The sequence below is a fragment of the Thamnophis elegans genome, chromosome 11, assembly GCF_009769535.1.
Source record: "Thamnophis elegans isolate rThaEle1 chromosome 11, rThaEle1.pri, whole genome shotgun sequence".
Classification (NCBI taxonomy): Eukaryota; Metazoa; Chordata; class Lepidosauria; order Squamata; family Colubridae; genus Thamnophis; species Thamnophis elegans.
This window is the reverse complement of record NC_045551.1, coordinates 70964108-70981190: the sequence shown is the minus strand read 5'-3', so window position 1 is coordinate 70981190 and position 17083 is coordinate 70964108. Positions and strand designations below refer to the sequence as shown.

Below are 17083 nucleotides of genomic sequence, written 5' to 3'. Positions count from 1 at the left end.
CCTCATGGCGGTTAATATCCACAAGCAGCGCCAGGAATGATGACACAATGTCTGAAACGAAGAGGAACTGCTCCCGTATGGGGATACCTAACAAAGGCAAGGAGGGGAGCTTGGGCGGGGGGCGTTCAGATGTACCTTTTTGTCCGCGTAGGAGCCCGTCTCGTGTAGAACTGCCACTCTGAAGGGCGGCCACCAGGCGTGGAACTCCTTCACCCACTGATGCATGACGGTGGTGGGACAGACGATCACGGTGGGGCCCAGCCCCCTGTGCCTGGGAAGACAGGAGGAAGGGAGGCAGCGGTTGAGAAGGGTTGAAGGAAAGGACGACGGTCTCCTTGCCCCCTTTGCCAGAGAGAGAGTGGGGGGGGGGGGCTCCTCTTAGGGGGCTTTTTCTCACTCAAAGTTTTAGGGGAGGGAAACCCTCGTGAAAAGCTCTGACGCCCCTCCTCTCAGAAAGTGGCCAAACAGTCTGAACCGTCTCCTGAAAGTCCCCCCGGAAGGCTGAGCAACAGGCCAGCCTCTTCTTCTCAACCGCAGCAGCTGCCCGGCTGGGCCTTGGAAGAGGGATGCCGGCAGGGGAGGCTCAGCCCTCCCGCACAGAGGCAGCATCCCAGGATCACCCCAGAGGGGCTTTTTGCTTCCAAAGGCTCCTGGGCCGTTCTTTTCCCTTGAGGAAGAAGGAGGAGAAAACGTTCTGCTTCTCGTCCAAGGAGCTTCCTTGGTTCTTCATCAGGCGAAAAACAAAACTCCTTGCTCTTCTTCCTCAATGGGGGGGGGGGGAGACACCAGTCCAGTTGCCTTTTGAAGAATTAAAAGCACCTCTGAGACAGCTAAATGACCCGGATGGCCGAGGGTCTCCACAGGCACCCAATGAGAAGACCCTCCAGAACGAATACGGTTCCTGGGAAGGGAGCGGGAGCAGGCCAGGGGCCCAGGGGGAAAGCTCCCCATCCTACCCCTGGGGGTCAAGGGTAGAGACCTCCGAGCTTTACACTTTGTGCCGCACTGCCATTGGCTGCTGCAATGCTCCGGGAGGGAGGGGCACCGCTCAGGTCAGAGACCCCCATCCCAAAGCCTGCCTGTGACTGGCAGCCGGGGTGGGGGTGGGGGTGGGGATTGGGCCTGGGGAGCAGAGGTCATGCGGAGGGCAGATCTCTCGGCTACCAGGAATTCGGGGCCCTTTGTGTGAATGGGAGCTGAAGGACGTCGAAGCCCTAAAACTGAAAGAGGAGGCTGAGCTCCAATCCCCGTCCAGCAAATGAACCGAAATTAAACCATCCCCAACAAGCAGCCGTCCAGGCCCTCCCCGCAAAACATCTGAATTTCATTTCTTTCCAGGCCTTCCCTGCAGCAGCAGCATGAATGCTGTAGAGGAGTCTCCCTGTGAAGATTAAATTCAAGTTCTCCTTCTTATTTTTTGTGGAAACCGTGAAGACCAAAATGTTCCAGCCGGCCTTCCCCTGATTTGAGGGGGCTATCTTTATCTCCGGTGTTTTTACCGTTTATTGTCAATATAATCAATGAAGCCCCCACTGACTTTGCTGTGGTTTTCTTGGGTTTTCTCAGTCACCCAAAATGCCTCGTGTCCCCCGGCCTTTTCCAAAACCAACTGGAATGTCTTACACAGGGATGGGCAACTATGGCGACTCTACGACTGTGGACTTCAACTCCCAGAATTCCTCAGCCACCAGTAGAGAATACGTCACAAGGCAAGAAACTGGACTCGTAAACCACAGAAAACCTCCTTGTGTTAACTATCTACACAAGTTAGCTGGTCTTCATCTCCCCCCCCCCCCCGGGAAATCCTCTTCCAGAAATTATTAAGGCATCTCCGGTTGTGCCTGCCCTTCACCCTTCAAGGGGACAGAAACGGGGAAGAGAAGGGGGCGGGCAGCAGGGGAGGGAACAGCAACGGCAATTGCTTTGGAGGGTATTTCCTTACTCCTTGCTTGATTCTACATTCACATCTCTGCCTGGAGGCCCAGTTACTGGAAAAGCCAAATTGTTAAGCTGATAAAAAGTTAAAACCTCTCATCCCAGCTGAAAGGTTCTGGCTAAAGGGGAGCGCCTGGTTTCCTTCCCTGGAGGCCAAAAGAGCTTGGCTAAGGCCAACCTGCGAGGGAGGGAGAGAGAGAGACCCTCCAGGCCCAGGAACAACTTCACTCGGGGCAATAGCAATGGCAGTTAGACTTATATACTGCTTCATAGGGCTTCCGGCCCTCTCTAAGCGGTTTACAGAGTCAGCATATCGCCCCCAACAACAATCTGGGTCCTCATTTTACCCACCTCGGAAGGATGGAAGGCTGAGTCAACCCTGAGCCGGTGAGATTTGAACCGCTGACCTGCTGATCTAGCAGTAGCCTGCAGTGCTGCATTGCGAGGGGGCCCCCTCCTACGGGCACACTGTCGCTCCCACAGGAATCGCACAGTATATTTTATGGTCCATGCATTCAAACTGGCATCTATCAGATGTATGGATACCTTCTCACCTAGAGGCTGCCTATCCACCTGTGCCCACCCAACATCATAAATGCCAAGAGGGTATTTTACACGTAAACTACAATGTGGCCTCCAAAAGGGTTACGCCTGACTGAAGAGCCCCTAGTAGGTAAACTATTAATCCCGCGAGCAACCTTGTGGCGCTGCCTGGCCTTCCAAACAGACCCCCAGCATCATCGGGTGAGGCTCAGCTACAAAACGGAGCCTCGGTGCCTGGAATTCATTAGGAGTGTTACGTGTTTAATTTTCCCTGCCCTCCAGCTCCACCGTCTCGTAAAAAGATGGCTTTGATGTTCCCCAGTAAGAATTAAAGAAATATTGTAATTGAAATATCATTAATAATGGATGCGTTTCTCCTCTATGGCAATACACCCAATGAAATATTCATCGGCTTTCACAGACGGAGGGTCTGCAGAAGAGCACTTGCCTGTAATTTGTGCCGCGAGTCCTGATCTTGCTGTAACTCAGGCCTGCCAAGAAGACAATTATCTGGATGGTCTTGCCCAGGCCCATCTCGTCCCCCAGGATGCCTCCTACCTGCTGGCAGTGCAGCTCCCACAGCCACCTCACACCTGTCTGCTGGTACCTGCGAAGAGGGAAGCCGCAGGAGAGAGGGAGAGGGAGAGAGAGCATAAAGACGGGCTGGGTGCAGGTCTCCTCCTGCCCTGCCTCCTCCAACCGACCGTCACAGCCACAGGGCTCCTGCAGCAGGGCCACAATCACACGCTAGAAGGGATCTGAATTCCACATGTCTTTGAAGGGCATTTCGTGTTTCACCCGAGGGCTACGCCGCCAACGGCTCCCGCCTTTCATCAGATCCGCAGGGACCGTCTTTTTAGCAGCCTAGTAAGGGGGGGGGGTGGCTGGGGAGGTGTTGAAACACCACAGCGGCTTCCTAGTAACCAAATGGTCTCTTCACAGGGACAAAGAGTAAAAGGATTTCTTCCAATTAAGTTGATGTTTTATTAATTGCACTTCCATGGCAAGATGATGGCCAGGTCCCAGACAGAACCTATTTTTGATGGATTAAGGGGAAGGGGGTGGCCAACAGGTGGCAAGGACGGCAAGGGATTGCTTAGATCGGGAGGGGCCTGTTTTTCCTCAGGGTTTTTTTTGGGGGGGAGCATTAATTTTACCTTATGTTAGGCACAATAAATCTAATTTACAATGTAAGAGCCATTTTACCCATTTCTTGCCTCAAAATGGCAGGAATCCAACAAAACAGTTGAGTGTCCAACCATATGCTAAAACATCACCAAGTAACGATAGTTTATGAATAAAATTGAACCCGCACATTTTGATAGGTCAGACTGGGTTTATTTGGCCTTGGCTAAACTTTCATCCAGGCCCCGCAGTATATAAACCATGATTTAGGGCTTAACCTGCTGTGTAATTCCAGACAAGTGTAGATTATCAGCAATCATGGTTAGGAAATCAAGGTTTATGAACGTGAAACTTCTCCTTGGAGGGTTGGGGTGAGAAGAACACCGATATAAGTGTGGATACAAGTTCCAAGTCAATTAAGCTGAATTAAAATAAGCAGAAGCAGGAGGCTCCCACCTGGTAAATAAATTATAAGGGGAAATTCACCAAATAGAGGCACTTCTCCAGATTAAAGCAAATAAATAATTCCAAATCCACTATCAATTAATCAACTGGCTCTATTTCGTATTTACCTAAACGTCTTCCCTCGGGGATCCTTGCGCTAAGGGGGACCACGGTGCTGACCGCCTCTGCCCTGGGGCTCAACACTGAAAGCGCAGGCCGCCCCCAAGGAAAGAGGGGAGCCAGGCTCAGCGTCTCAAGTAGCGTTTCTCACAATGGCCACCTGGAAAGGGAGCCCTTCACGGGGCCAGAGGAGGCAGCCGTCACCAAGCGAGGACCAAGGGAAACCGTACAGATTCCTAGCCGTAGTGAAGCCGGCAGCTAGGATAAAGAGGGAGGTTCAAGGAATTCTGCCTCACCCGTCAGGAACAATTTGTGGGCACAAGAACAAAAACTTTGAAAGCCTAATTTGACGTCTCTGAAAGGCAACTGCTGTGATTACATCTGACGGCTTACTTGGTGGGGCGGAGGGGGGGGGTTCAAGAGAGGTCAGAAGGACCCCGTTCTCTGAAAGCCCTGGAGTGGACGGCAGAGGGACTCATAGCCACTCACGCCTGCCGGGGACTCCAAAATGCTCTGCTCTAATTTCTTGTAACTTTTTTTCACTCACTCTTTCACTCTTTTCAACCCTTTTCCCAAAATTATTTGGGCCCTAAGACAGGAAGGAAACAAGAGGTTTTTAAAATAAGCCTTTTAAGAACGAGAGCTGGTATTCTTTTAATATACCTACTTGTACAGTTTCTTGAAGAGGTAACCCGGAACTTTAAAACCCTCAAGAAATTCCGCGTCGCTTTCGTCAGACTCTTCGGCCGTGCTCTGACGCCGCCCTTTCCGGTCCGTCAGCTGCTGTCTGTGCCACCTCCTGAAAGGACGGTAAGAATCACCAGGTCATCACTCAAAGCAGGAAAGCTGATACTGTAGGCAGCTCACAGGGAAGGAAGAGTAAATGTGAAAAGCATCATCGTCCGTTCTCAGAGCACAGCAGGGTTGCTCTGGAAATGGACAAAACTTTAAGCCAAACAAATCAACGTTTACAATATCCAGACCCCCCCAATAAGCCCCGTGAGGGAAAACGTTGCTGGGGAATCCCTTCCATCCCAGGATGGCCCTTCCTTGAAGGAAAGGGGATGGGAGCTCAAGAGCTTCTGCATCCCTCCAGCCAGGCCACGCATCACGTGGTCGACACAAAGCCAGCCAATGCGAAGGGGGTGGTGGTGTTTCTCCTGCTCCTCCATCCAGATCCAGATGCTAAGGCTGGGGCCACAAGGCTTCCATTCTCCATCCCATCCCGTCACTCCCTTCAAGCTGCCCTCAGAGACTGGCCATTGAAGGGACCGTGATGTCCACCCTGGTGGAAATCCTGCTCCGAGCGAGGCAGGGGAGCAAGGGAAGGCAGCCTTGGCTGCATCTACGTCTTCTGTGTGCCTCGGGCTCAGTCTTGAGGCCTGAACATTGTCTCCGAATACAAAAGTACTCTGCATACGAGGGTTTTGATCTTATATGAGGAACAAGAAATAACTTCTCATAAAAATTCAAATTAATTTGCTGTGTGGAAAATAGATAGTCCGTAAAAGAGCAGATTAACATTCTAGTTTTATTCATAATATGCACAAAAAGCCCCAAGCTTTACACCCTCGAGAGACTGAGGGGAGAGGGTGCCCTCTGGTGCGTAAGAGACACCTCTCCCACCGGCTCCACCTCTACGGTCTCAGCCCTTCAGGAGGAGGAATTCTGCCTTTTCTTCCCAGGCAAACGGAGGACATTTGAGGGGAAACAAAAAGCAAGCATGGGGGGTGTTTTCAGCTCTGAAATTTTGAGTCGCTGAACTTTTTAATCCCTGAAAGTGTAAAAACATACGGGGATTTTTTTTAAAAAAGAAATTTGACGTCTTTTAAAGGCCACGGCAATTCCCACCTGCGCCTGGCCAAAGGGTGGCTCTGTCGGCGTAGGGAGGGCAACCGTCTTTGTGAGGGGAGAAGCCCAGGGGACCTAGCTAAGAATCGGGCTGGGAGGGCAAAGATTCAAAGGATGGATGGGAGAAGGCGGCAAAAGCAAAACCAAGCCCTGACAGGTTTGCCCCCCTCCTAGCTAAAATAAATAGGAGTAAAATAATGAAAGGAGAGGAAATGGCCACTCTAGCAGGCCCCCAGCCCCCTCTTAAAACAGAGTTCCTCCCTGGAGACCAGGAACTCCGCTTGCAAGTATTGTTGATGGCTCAGGGAACTTAAGTCTGCTGGGATTTGTTTTGGGATGTTGGTTTTATCACGGTTTCCCCAGAATTCTGGCGCATAAACACGTAAACGAAGTAATTCATGTTATGACATTTGTGTATTTTGCACACTCTCCCTAACTTGAGAGAGCTGAAGACCTTCTTCTCAAACACAATGCTACCCAGGGACGCAACTGCGGCCATCAGGGGCCCCTGTGCTGTTCTGCCCCCTGCACACCTCTTTGTGCCCACTGCAGAGAGGCTGAAACCTGGGGCTTTCCAAGGGCTTCAAGAAGCAGCATCAGAGCTTATGCCAGATCCCGGCAAGTTCTCAACCAGGGCAGAAACAGAGGGGAGGGCCATGCTTTTGGGGTGGGGATCTCAACTGAGCCACTGGGTTAAAAACGGTTTCTCTCTGTAAGTAAGTAAATAAGCAAGCAAACAAACAAACAAAATGTTTAGGTCAGTTAGGAAGTAATTAATAAGATTTTTTTTGTTTTACTGCGGACTCCACACTTTATAACATCTTAGAAGTTTGAAGCACCAGGATCTCCAATCTGGCTACTTTCTACAGAACTATCATTTTTTACTTCATGTACTTGTTTATAGGATTTAACATTTATCTATTATTATTTCTAATTTTTACCTTATCAAAACAGCGCTTTGTTCAGTAATGATCAACCCTTTCTTATGGAAAATAATATGACAATTGCTGCATTTAATTCAGGCAACATCAAATATTCTTCAATCAATAGGGGTTGTTTTAAACTGTAAAATATTTCATCATTGTGTACAATCAATTTTAAACTCAAAATGTCTTTTTAGTTTCAATCATTCTCCCAAACCTAACCAGAAGTCGAAACAGCTCCATGTTTAAGCTTGGAATGCACCTAGATGGAACAGCATAATCAGTTTAACTGGATGATTTCTTTGGACTCAAAGCAGCTGATTTAAATTTATTTATTTGCCTTATCAGCCCTTACAATCAACTGACTGAGCACTATACAATTGTGTAAGTCCACAATTTCAATTAAAATACATAAATACCAAAACCATACATGATAACCCAATCATTTCTTTGCCAGGAATCAAAAATTCCAAAGCCACAATTAAATTGTGTAAAGTAATTAATCATTACTGAAGCTGATTCCTTCCTTCCTTTATAATACTTTCAGTAATCAGTATCTAACTTCCACAGCTGTCTATTTTCATGTGATTAGACACCTTGTAATAAACAAGAAAAAGCATATTATTTAGTCAAATTGCTATAAAAGGATAGAATTAAGCAAAATGATATTTTTATGTGCCACAAGAACAAGAGAAAGACGAACCAGTTGATGTTTCAAAATATACCCAGGAATCAAGCTGGGTTTATATATAGTTTATGCTTCTAGAAGACAATATTTTTTTATTTTCAAAAAGACAAGAATCCCTTAATGATCATTATCATTTTGAAAACCGAGAGAACATTTTATTCTTCAGATCTCTTTATGACTTGTGCTAAGTCTGTCTAATTGCTGCTTCCTTGGCAGTTGAGATGATGCTATCAAAATTACACATCTTAACAAATAAAGAAAAAACTGACTGAAAATTAGGAATGAAAGCTGTATTTGCATTCCTATTCTATGTTCCCTAGTTTTACGAAGCTGTCAGTATTTTGGATTACCCTGTGCTTAAAATGCAACATTTAAATGCCTCTTGAAAGATTGAGTTTGTTTTAAAAGAGGTTCAAAAGAACTTTCAAAAGGAGAAGCATTTTTTTAAACAATAGAATTTTATGAGAGGCTGGGATAGTGGGGTACCTATTAATACATGTATTTCCTTCTACTTAAAAGAGATACTTTTCTTCCACCAGTACACGTTTTGGGCATCATCTACTTTCTTCCAAAAATGGAAGACTGCTTAGCCAAACAGCAAATTTCTGTCCAGCCAGCCTCTTAGTGGCTCTCCTGAGCATGGCAATACAGCAAAGGGGGGTTTCTTGGTCCAGGATGGAGTAAGGTCTCCTGCCTCGGGCAGGAGGGGCGCTGCTGGACTAGATGATCTCCAAGGTCCCTTCCAGCCCTAGGATTCTATATTCACTATTTTGCCAATCATAAAGCAGGCAGTCCCCACATCAGACCCACCGCTAAAGCCAGTAGCTACCCTGCCACCCCAATCTGTCCCATCCTCTCAAGCGCCCCCCCCCCGCACTTCCTGGCCACGGCTGCAGACAAATAGCTCTTGCCAGAACCAGTGGGGGTTCTCCTCGCTCGCCTCCCACCCCTCTCTGGAATCGTACTTTTTTAATTGGCCTTGTGCTTCAGATGCTCAGAGGAGACACGCACACAGACCCCAAGCTGGCTGTCAAGCTCCACCATCATCATAATCTTTTAATCGTGATGAAGAACCCTCTCCCAGTGTAATCCTGAAAGCTTCTCTGTGGGAAGGAAAACTCATTTTCTTTCCCACTTTTTTGGGGGGGGGGGGAAGGAAGTGGGATTCCCCACACAGCCGAGGGCTCAACCCAACAACCCAGGAGAAGGAGCAGCCCCCATTATCTGGCAGGGGAGGGGGAGAAGCAAAGCCACCCTCTTTCCATCCAGTTGTTTCCATCAACTAAAATCAAGAAATAAAATGCGAGTCTGAGGAAATGAGGCTTTGTGGACCATTCCTCTCCGGTTTCCACCTCCCAGGAGCGTTTCCCTCAAGGGGGCTCACCTGGGGAGGGGCAGACTGACAGCCGTGACAGCCTGCCTGTCTGTGAAACTTCAGGTGTGATGTTTCCTTAGCAATTACAGTTAGCGATATCTATAAAATACATTCAGGCTTTTATTGTAACTTCAGCAACTGCGGGGAAACATGTAATTTTACAAAATTACAGTCTTAACGTTATTAAAAAAAACTTGCTGGAACGGATTTAAAATGTGAATCATATTAAAACTTTCAATCAAAATAAATTACTCCTGATGAAAACACTGAATTAAAAATGATTTAATATTGAGCTAGCTTAATGAAAAAAGCTAACTTTTAATAAAATAACAAATGTCTTACATTTAACATATGTATTAGTTCCTTGCAATGTCTCTCAAAAAGATTTTTTTTCTTAAGCCACAGGTATTTCTTGGTTTCTTCTCAAAAATCCAGATGAGAGAATATTGTTCTTTTGAAAATAAACATTTTAACATATTTTAAGCTAAATACTCAAGGCCAATTTAGATTGCTCAGTCCCAAAATGTTCAAAGGCAAGATAGGTTGGTTATTTGTTATTTTAGAAGGAATATTGAACTAAAAGTTTAAAACATTAAACTTTATCTTTTGATTTTTTTTTTTTAAAAAATGTCCAGAGCGTAACTTCTCAATTATCTATCAAGCTGGACTTAAATTCCAAAGTAGTAAACTCCAATAATCTTCTAATAATTGGAATTACACAACTGAAATAACCCAAGTATTCAAAGAAATTTTGCAGTCTCTGAGCAAATAAAGGCAAGAAGGGTAAGACACATAATAAACACGGCAGACTTTGTCTAGCCAAGACAATAATAATATCAAATTTGTATCTGCCAGGTAACAATGATGCCTTTGCATTTACTAAAAATGTTGAACTAATTACAGTTTTGAGAAAGAAGCATCCACTAAAAATATTTGGTCTAACCTGAAAGAGAGAGACTGGAGAGAAAGGATGACAAGAGACCAAGAGCTCACCATCTCTTTGAGCCATCTTTCCTTTGCCTCACTCGTTTTTTCTCACTGTCCCATCCCCCCACAGCAGAGATTGGAGATGGAAGGATTACAAGAGAGTAAGCAAGCACACCGTATCAAAAGGAAACAGCCTCGGCTGTTTACCAGATCATTCAGGGCAGGGAGCTGCAAGGGTGTTAGGCAAATGGTCCTGGCGCATTCCTTCACTCCGTATTCCCCACTGTAGTTCCTTCCTTTCCAGAGGATGCAAATGCAAACATTAATTCCCTTATTATGCTAATTATCCCAGGGCTGGGAAGGGCATTTCGTGGGGTGGGGGGATGGGGGAAAAGGAAAGCTGAAATAAAATTATAAGCACGCTTGCATCCTCATGATTTTCCACTTAGCCACTGTGTCGCCAGACCCAACTGTGGTTACTAAACAAAAGCTACCTGTAATTTAACCTGCTTTAATCCCATAATCTGGGCCTTCCAATGTATAAACGTGTGCTTTACACTGACCTTAACCTTTGCTTATAGTAATCTTCATTGCCATCGTCCTTGTATCTCTTTATTCTCCGCCTCCTAATAACGCCCTCTCCTTCTTTGTCTTCGTCTTCTTCGGAAGAACTTGGGAAGAAATCATCATCGGAGTGGTCTTCTTGCTTCAATGGGTCTTCCCAGGACACAGGACGATTCACACCCAGACCCTCCTGAAAAAACTCCTCCTCCTCCTCCGAAAGGCTGAGGTCTTCACGAGACCCCCTGCATCCAGAGGCCTCCCACTCCTCCTGCTGCCCCCTCTTCTCTGATTCCCCGGCCTGGGGAAGCTTGGCTTTGGCTTGAAGGCAGACAGCCTGTTCCTCCTGCTGCTGCCGCCGCAGAGGGCCAGCAGCTTCTGGTGGGCCTTTGCTCCTCTTGCCTTTGGTGAGAGAGGCTGGGGATTTGGCCTGGCTACCTCGCGAGGGCGCTTTCTGCTGGGCCCCCTTACGAAAGGGGTTTTTCTTCCTCTCGGACAGGAGCTTCGCCTGATCTGCCAAAAGCTTTTCAAAACCCGACGTTTCGTTCAGCATGATCCGCCGGGGCTTCCTCTCTTCTTTCGGAAGCATTTTCGTCCCAAAGGGGGTCATCTGGCCAGTTCGGATGAGCTTCTCCCATTCGGTCTCTTCCTGCGCTGACATAAGCATCCTTCCGAGGGACGAAGGACCTGGAGCTAAGAGAGACACGCAGGCTTCTAAGTACATTGGAAAGGTCGACCCAGAATTTTCTTTCCCTAACAACAATAACCAGTGCAAATAAGAGTCGTGCAATTTGTCCATGTTGGAGAAGCGTTCTACGTAAAAATGTAGAAGCAGAGTAAGAAATATTCTCCATCATCCCAGAAAACAGGCTGTGAAATAATGGATGCGAGTTGTACAAAGGCAAACTCCGACTAAATGATTAAAAGATGTTCTACCAAAAAGAAAAGTTTAAAGGAGCAACTAATTACCCCGAGAAATTACTCCTTCCTTCCCTGGCTCTGCTCAGCAGAGCTAATCCCTTGTCAATGATATTTCAAACTGGATTCCTGCCCTACATAAGAGGCCTAAAAGGCCCTTTGCAACTGTAGGATTCCAAGTTTTTCAGACAAATTTTTCATCCCAACCAACCTCCTGCTGTTCAAACCTTCCGTTTTATTTTAACCGTTAAAAAGGCAAAGTCATATTTTCTCTGCAGGTCTCCGGTGGGTCTTTAGAATTTCAATATACATATATAACCACCAATACTCAAAAGATAGCTTGCTCCATTAAAACAATGTTATTCTACTCCGCATAATTTTAACTGCTGACAGATAATATTGCAATGAAAAATATATTTCAATCATGCTTTTTGTCAACTTAAACATTTTCTGCATCTCCGTTCATTTGATTAACACTTGCAATTGATTAAGACCAATGTTCCAATCTCGAGGGGACCAGCATCCCTTCTGAGCTATCTGGAGAATTACTTTCATTTGTGAAAAATCCCCACACGCCTACTCAGAGATCCCATTTGGCAGGTGTGCAAAATTAAAACAGTGCTAAGCCTCTCTAAAGAACCACCCGCTGAAACATGTTAGCGTCTTCATTTGCATTCAACTACCGAAATTTCATTTGAAGGAAACATCTACCAAAATGGCCTCCAAACCCATCCCTGGATTCCTTCGCTTCGTGGTCTCCCACCGTCCCGTCTTCAGGATCTTCCTCTTCCCCAGCGTTTTGAAGGTGCTTTTGTTTCGTTTTCATTTTTTTAAACTCTTGCTCCTGAAATGATTGGGAAAGAAATAGTAAGAGCCGAGTGGAGAAAGCCTCTTTCCATACACAGAGAGCCTGCGGAGGTTTCGTACTTCAGCAATGGGAAATATACGGTCACATGATGGGGAAAGCCCCTCTCCCTGTATTCCTGGCCCAATAGGGAGGTTTAAGGCAAAGCCCTTCAATGGTCTTCACCCTAAATACAGTTCCTCATTCAGTACTACAGGTAACATTTGCAAATGGCTGTGAAATCCAGGTGCATCAGGGTTTATTTTCCAATTAGGTCTTGTTTTCAGGGAAATATGGTACTAAATGCATCTGGCTGGCTGATGATCTTACCTGGGGCTTATTTTGGGGGGAGGGCTTATATTAAGAGCATTCTGGGGGAAAATCATGCTAGGGCTTATTTCCCAGTTGGGTCTTATTTTCAGGAATACACATTAACAGTACTAAAAGAAAGCTAAAAAGAAAAATAGAGATTAAAATGTGAAGAAAGAGAACCTAAGAAAGCAACTGCCACCTTTACCATGACAATTATAAACAGTTTCACCGCCTGTCCCCCTCCCCTTAGTTAAAAGGCATAAAACCCGTCCTTTAGGATTTCTCACCAGGCTGCCTGTTCCTGCTTTTTTTAGAATGTCTACCTACGCTGATCTCTTCACTCCTTTTAGGAGCTTCTGAGCAGGAACCCTGGCGGCACCCGCTCAGCATCTGGCTTGGTATATCTGACATATAGGGTTCTGTTTTTTAGCCTATAGGTCGGCTCCGTATTCCTGCATATCTCGTGACTTTACAGCCCTGTGACTTGCATTCATGAACAATGACTAAAGAATTAGGACAAGAAACATTTTTAAAAATCACTTCTCTGTGGAAAAAAAATTAAGAGTGAGATGAACAAGGCTTCATCATTTCTTTTCACTAGGGCATATGCTAAGGATTTAGTTAACATCAAAGACAGGTAATAGCTGATTTTGTGAGGATTTCAGAGGTAGTAACAATCTGAAACCAACTATTATTTACCCGTAAGCGATACTATATATATATAAAATTGAAATTTCAAATGAATTTAAACAAGTATTAAACGTGGATCATTCCAACAGTTAGAACAAATGTCATACACAAGTAATAACCGTCCATTACTTTGTTGCAGTTTTGTTCTTTTGCAGAATCCAGTTTTCTACCGATGTCCTCCTTAGCCTGAGGCCCAATTTGCTCCGTATGGTTTGTAGCAGATGGTTTTGGAGAGGATGCACTTGGTCTGAAAATGAAATTCAATTACGTTAAAATAATTGGATTAAAAAGCAAATCCTACATATATTAATAGGAAGTACAAACAGCTCTTTATTTCTGGGGAGCCGCAGTCTGCCTTAAAATGTTGGTACCTGAGCTCTAGCAGCGAGACTGGAGGGTGAGCTGCAAACTTCAATTCATAAAATATGTGTTATCATCCTAAATTCAATGCAACTTATCCAAATCAGCAATTTCACTTTCATACTTTCACAATGCTAAGTGAACTAACTGGAATTATTGCGTTCTCAGCATTCACTAATCAAGGAGGTGGCATTTGATGGCTTGCAATCATTATTTTCAGTAGGATGGGAAAAGGCTTTTCATTCCGGGGCTGAAATGAAGCCAGGAGTCACTGCAGGCCAATTAGCAGCACAGGCCCTGCTTTTGCAAAGTTTCAAAGGAAATTATCTGCTGGTGATACAGAGGCTTTGTTCTCCAACGTAGCCGCTTTATTTCATTCTGAACTTTCAGAGAAGGCCTGCCGAAGCGTAGCCCAGGCAGGCAGTAAAAACCTCCCTTCACTTACCCCACACCTTCCAATTCAGCTTGGTCGCCTGTTTCAGGAACATCACGAACTGGACGCCCTTCAGCGGCTTCACCGATCGCCTTGTCTATCTGCTGAAGGACTCCATGCTCCAAGACCTCTTGGTCGTAGACCTCGACTCCCAGCAGGCCTCTGAGTTCAAGCGCTTGGTCCTTGGGGGCCACGGACCGAATCTGCTGCCGGTCGATTAGCAGCGAGGGGCCTTTTCGGAGGGGCCCCAAAGAAGCCTCTGCCGACGGTGCTTTGTTCTCCAAGGCCCGCCCCTCCCCGTGGTCCCCCATATGATATTCACGGGGCATCCAATCATCCCCTGGCTTGTTTGCTTCATCTGCTCGGCCATCTGCTCGGCCATTGCTGCCGCCGCCGCCGATATCAATTTTCTGGGCTTGAAGGCTTCCTTCTGGCTGGAGCTTCTGGGCAGGCATCCTGTGTTCAACCACAAAAGGAAAAAGCCATTTTGGACACTGAATTTTAGGAATTTGCATTTTGAGCAGCTCTGATTTTGAATTTTCATGGAACAAGCCAAAAATCAGATGATATACTGACTCACTTCAAAACCTTACATAATCTCCAATTATAATCAACAGCCACTACAGCCTCATATTGCAAAGGTTTAGAGTCTTGGAATACGCCGTTGTTCTGCAGCCTTAAGCACCAAGACACTATCATCTGCTCTCACATAACTGCTACGATAAGTTAATATTTTGTACTTTTAAGATGCGCGGGGTTATTTGTACATGTAAGGTTTATGGGAAATTGTATGTAAAGGACAAAACTCAACAATCTAATTTTAAATAATTAAGAATATACCACGATACCCAATTCACTCCAGAAACATTACTTTCAAGGGAGCAAACGGAGCTGCCTATTCATGCTTTGGTTGGCTCAAGCAACAGAGCCAATTTCAGATGCGAGGCCTGGGATGAGAACCTGCTTATAAGTCTAACTGCGATTACGCTGCTGCCAGCATAAGGTGCAGGCCAAATATACACAAACGACCAAAGTTTTAATGTGGGAAACAAGATCTCCGTATTTGTTCTTTCCGCCTTTGGCCTGAAACGATGCACAGAAAGGATGATCGGTCAGAAGGTGCCTCTCATTAAAGCCTGTTCTTTGAAAAAAAGGAGGAGCGTCACCCTTCAAAGGGAGCATTTAGGAACATCTCCAGCAGGACGTAATGACTCAGCCACCCCCCCCCCTCCTGCCCTGTGACAGAAGAGCCCCTCTGTTGTCCTTCAATACCTGGGCTGCAGAACCAGGCGAGGCTTTGGCCCTGCAGGAGAGGCTCTGCCTCCTTGGGCAAGTCCCCACAGGCCCCTTGGCGGCAGGCAAGGCGGCCGTTTCTCCTCTTCCGCTGCTGCTTCCTCCTCCTCCTCCCCTTCAGGAGGGTCTTTCTATCCCACCTGGACTCGGTCCCACTCTGCCTTGGCCAAAGTCTGTGGCCCTTCTCAAAGCAGAAAGACCGTCTTTAAAGACCAGCCTTACATTAAACAGGCCCCGTTGCGGGAGGAGCCTCCTCCTCCTCTCCCCCTCCTCCTCCTCCTCCTCCTCTTCTTCCTCCTCCTCTTCCTCCTCCTCCTCCTCCTCCTCGGAGCCTGTAACTCTGACGGGTGAATAAACGGCGGCCACGGTCAGATTCTGAAGGAGGCCCCGCAGCAGCCCGGGGGCTTCCTGGAGCCACCTGCCCTCCTCCTCCTCCTCCTCCTCCTCCTCCCGATCCCAGCCGCAGGGACTGGCGGGGGCTGCTGGGCGAGGGTAGCCCTGCTCGGGCGGCCGCCACTCGGGCACCGAAGCGGGAGGCGAGCCGAAGATCGAGGCGGCCGAGAAAGTGGCAGCTACTGAGAGGCGGAGGAGTCCCGGGACGGAGGCCGCTCCGCTCGGAAGGAGGCCGCGGGACGAGGAGGAGGAGGAGGCGGAGGAGGAGGCGAGGCCGCCGGCGACCTCTCTCTGCCACTCCGGGGCTGCTGTCGACCTGCCGCGGCACCCCGGCAGCCCTCTGCGCATGCGCCCCTCGGCTCCCCGACTTCCGGCGGGTCCGGCGCTCCGGCCACGGAACGCCCAGAGCGCCTGCGCGAAGGCCGCCCTCTTCCGGTCTGCCGGTGGACCATTGGCTGGAACTGGGCGTCTCTCAGAGGGGCGGGCTTGAAGGCCCGGGATGCTGGGAGTTGGAGTCCACCCCGTCTTAAAGTTGTCGCGGTGGAGCTGAAGTCTTCAAACTTGGCAACTTTAAGACTGGTGGACTTCAACCCCCAACTGGCTGGAGGATTCTGGGAATTGAAGTCCACCAGTCTTAAAGTTGTCATGTGCGGTGGAGGAACACCAGCAACGTTATTTAGTTCAGTATCGTTTAATCCCAGCTTCATTGTTTTTACAGATAACATGCATGACACCCCTTCCTCTTCCTATTGACACGGATGGACAGAGGGACCCAAAACAGCCCAAACAGCATCATCAATAAAAGGCGCAGAGCTCCATAAAGGAGAGACGTCTGGGCCTTTGGGGGTGCCTGGGAAGGGCGCCCCCGGTGGGGGTGGCGGGTAATCGAAGGGGAGGGCAGTGGAAAGACAGGGAGGCCCGTTCCCCAGAGCGCCTGGTGTGATGGGCAGGATGGGGGCAAGGAAAACAGTGGGGCCTCCGGTCCAAAGGAAAGAACCGGAGGACCAACAAAGCAGCTCACACCTGGCTCCTGCCTCTCCAGGACGGACGGACGGACGGACGGATGGGCATTCACCATTTGCTGACCCCATCATATTAGGGGTGGGGGGGGGATGCAATTTTAGGAAATTGCTCATCCTGAGAACAATATCAAAGGGCCCATAAAATAAAACAAGATAAATGTTCCTCCTGCTAAGGAAGGTGGGATCATCAGCTTCAAAACACTGATCAGCAGAAATAGAGAAGTTGTCAGGTAATGAGACAACTCAAAAGTATCTGCAAAGGTTGCATATGCAGAAATAATACGGATAGGAGGTTCAGGTCTTTGTACAGAAGATCTCTGGATTTA

At 47.4% G+C, this 17083-nt stretch overlaps 1 protein-coding gene across 3 annotated transcripts in view; it reads right to left on the bottom strand.

Moving 5' to 3' along the window:
- The window catches only part of ERCC6 (ERCC excision repair 6, chromatin remodeling factor), a 33172-nt gene extending 17084 nt beyond the window's left edge, over positions 1–16088 (bottom strand). Inside the window, exons 1-8 of one of the 3 annotated variants that reach the window (XM_032226873.1) lie at positions 15322–16088; positions 14062–14505; positions 13386–13503; positions 12122–12254; positions 10495–11185; positions 4835–4966; positions 2927–3085; positions 136–271 (exon numbers count right to left, since the gene is read on the bottom strand). In XM_032226873.1, coding sequence (XP_032082764.1) covers positions 136–271; positions 2927–3085; positions 4835–4966; positions 10495–11185; positions 12122–12254; positions 13386–13503; positions 14062–14504 — 1812 coding nt within the window. In that variant the 5' untranslated portion in view covers position 14505; positions 15322–16088. Of the gene's footprint in view, positions 1–135; positions 272–2926; positions 3086–4834; positions 4967–10494; positions 11186–12093; positions 12255–13385; positions 13504–14061; positions 14506–15321 lie in introns of those variants that run through there. The other 2 variants (XM_032226874.1, XM_032226875.1) reach the window with 2 other exon arrangements.
- Positions 16089–17083: the final 995 nt, after the last annotated feature.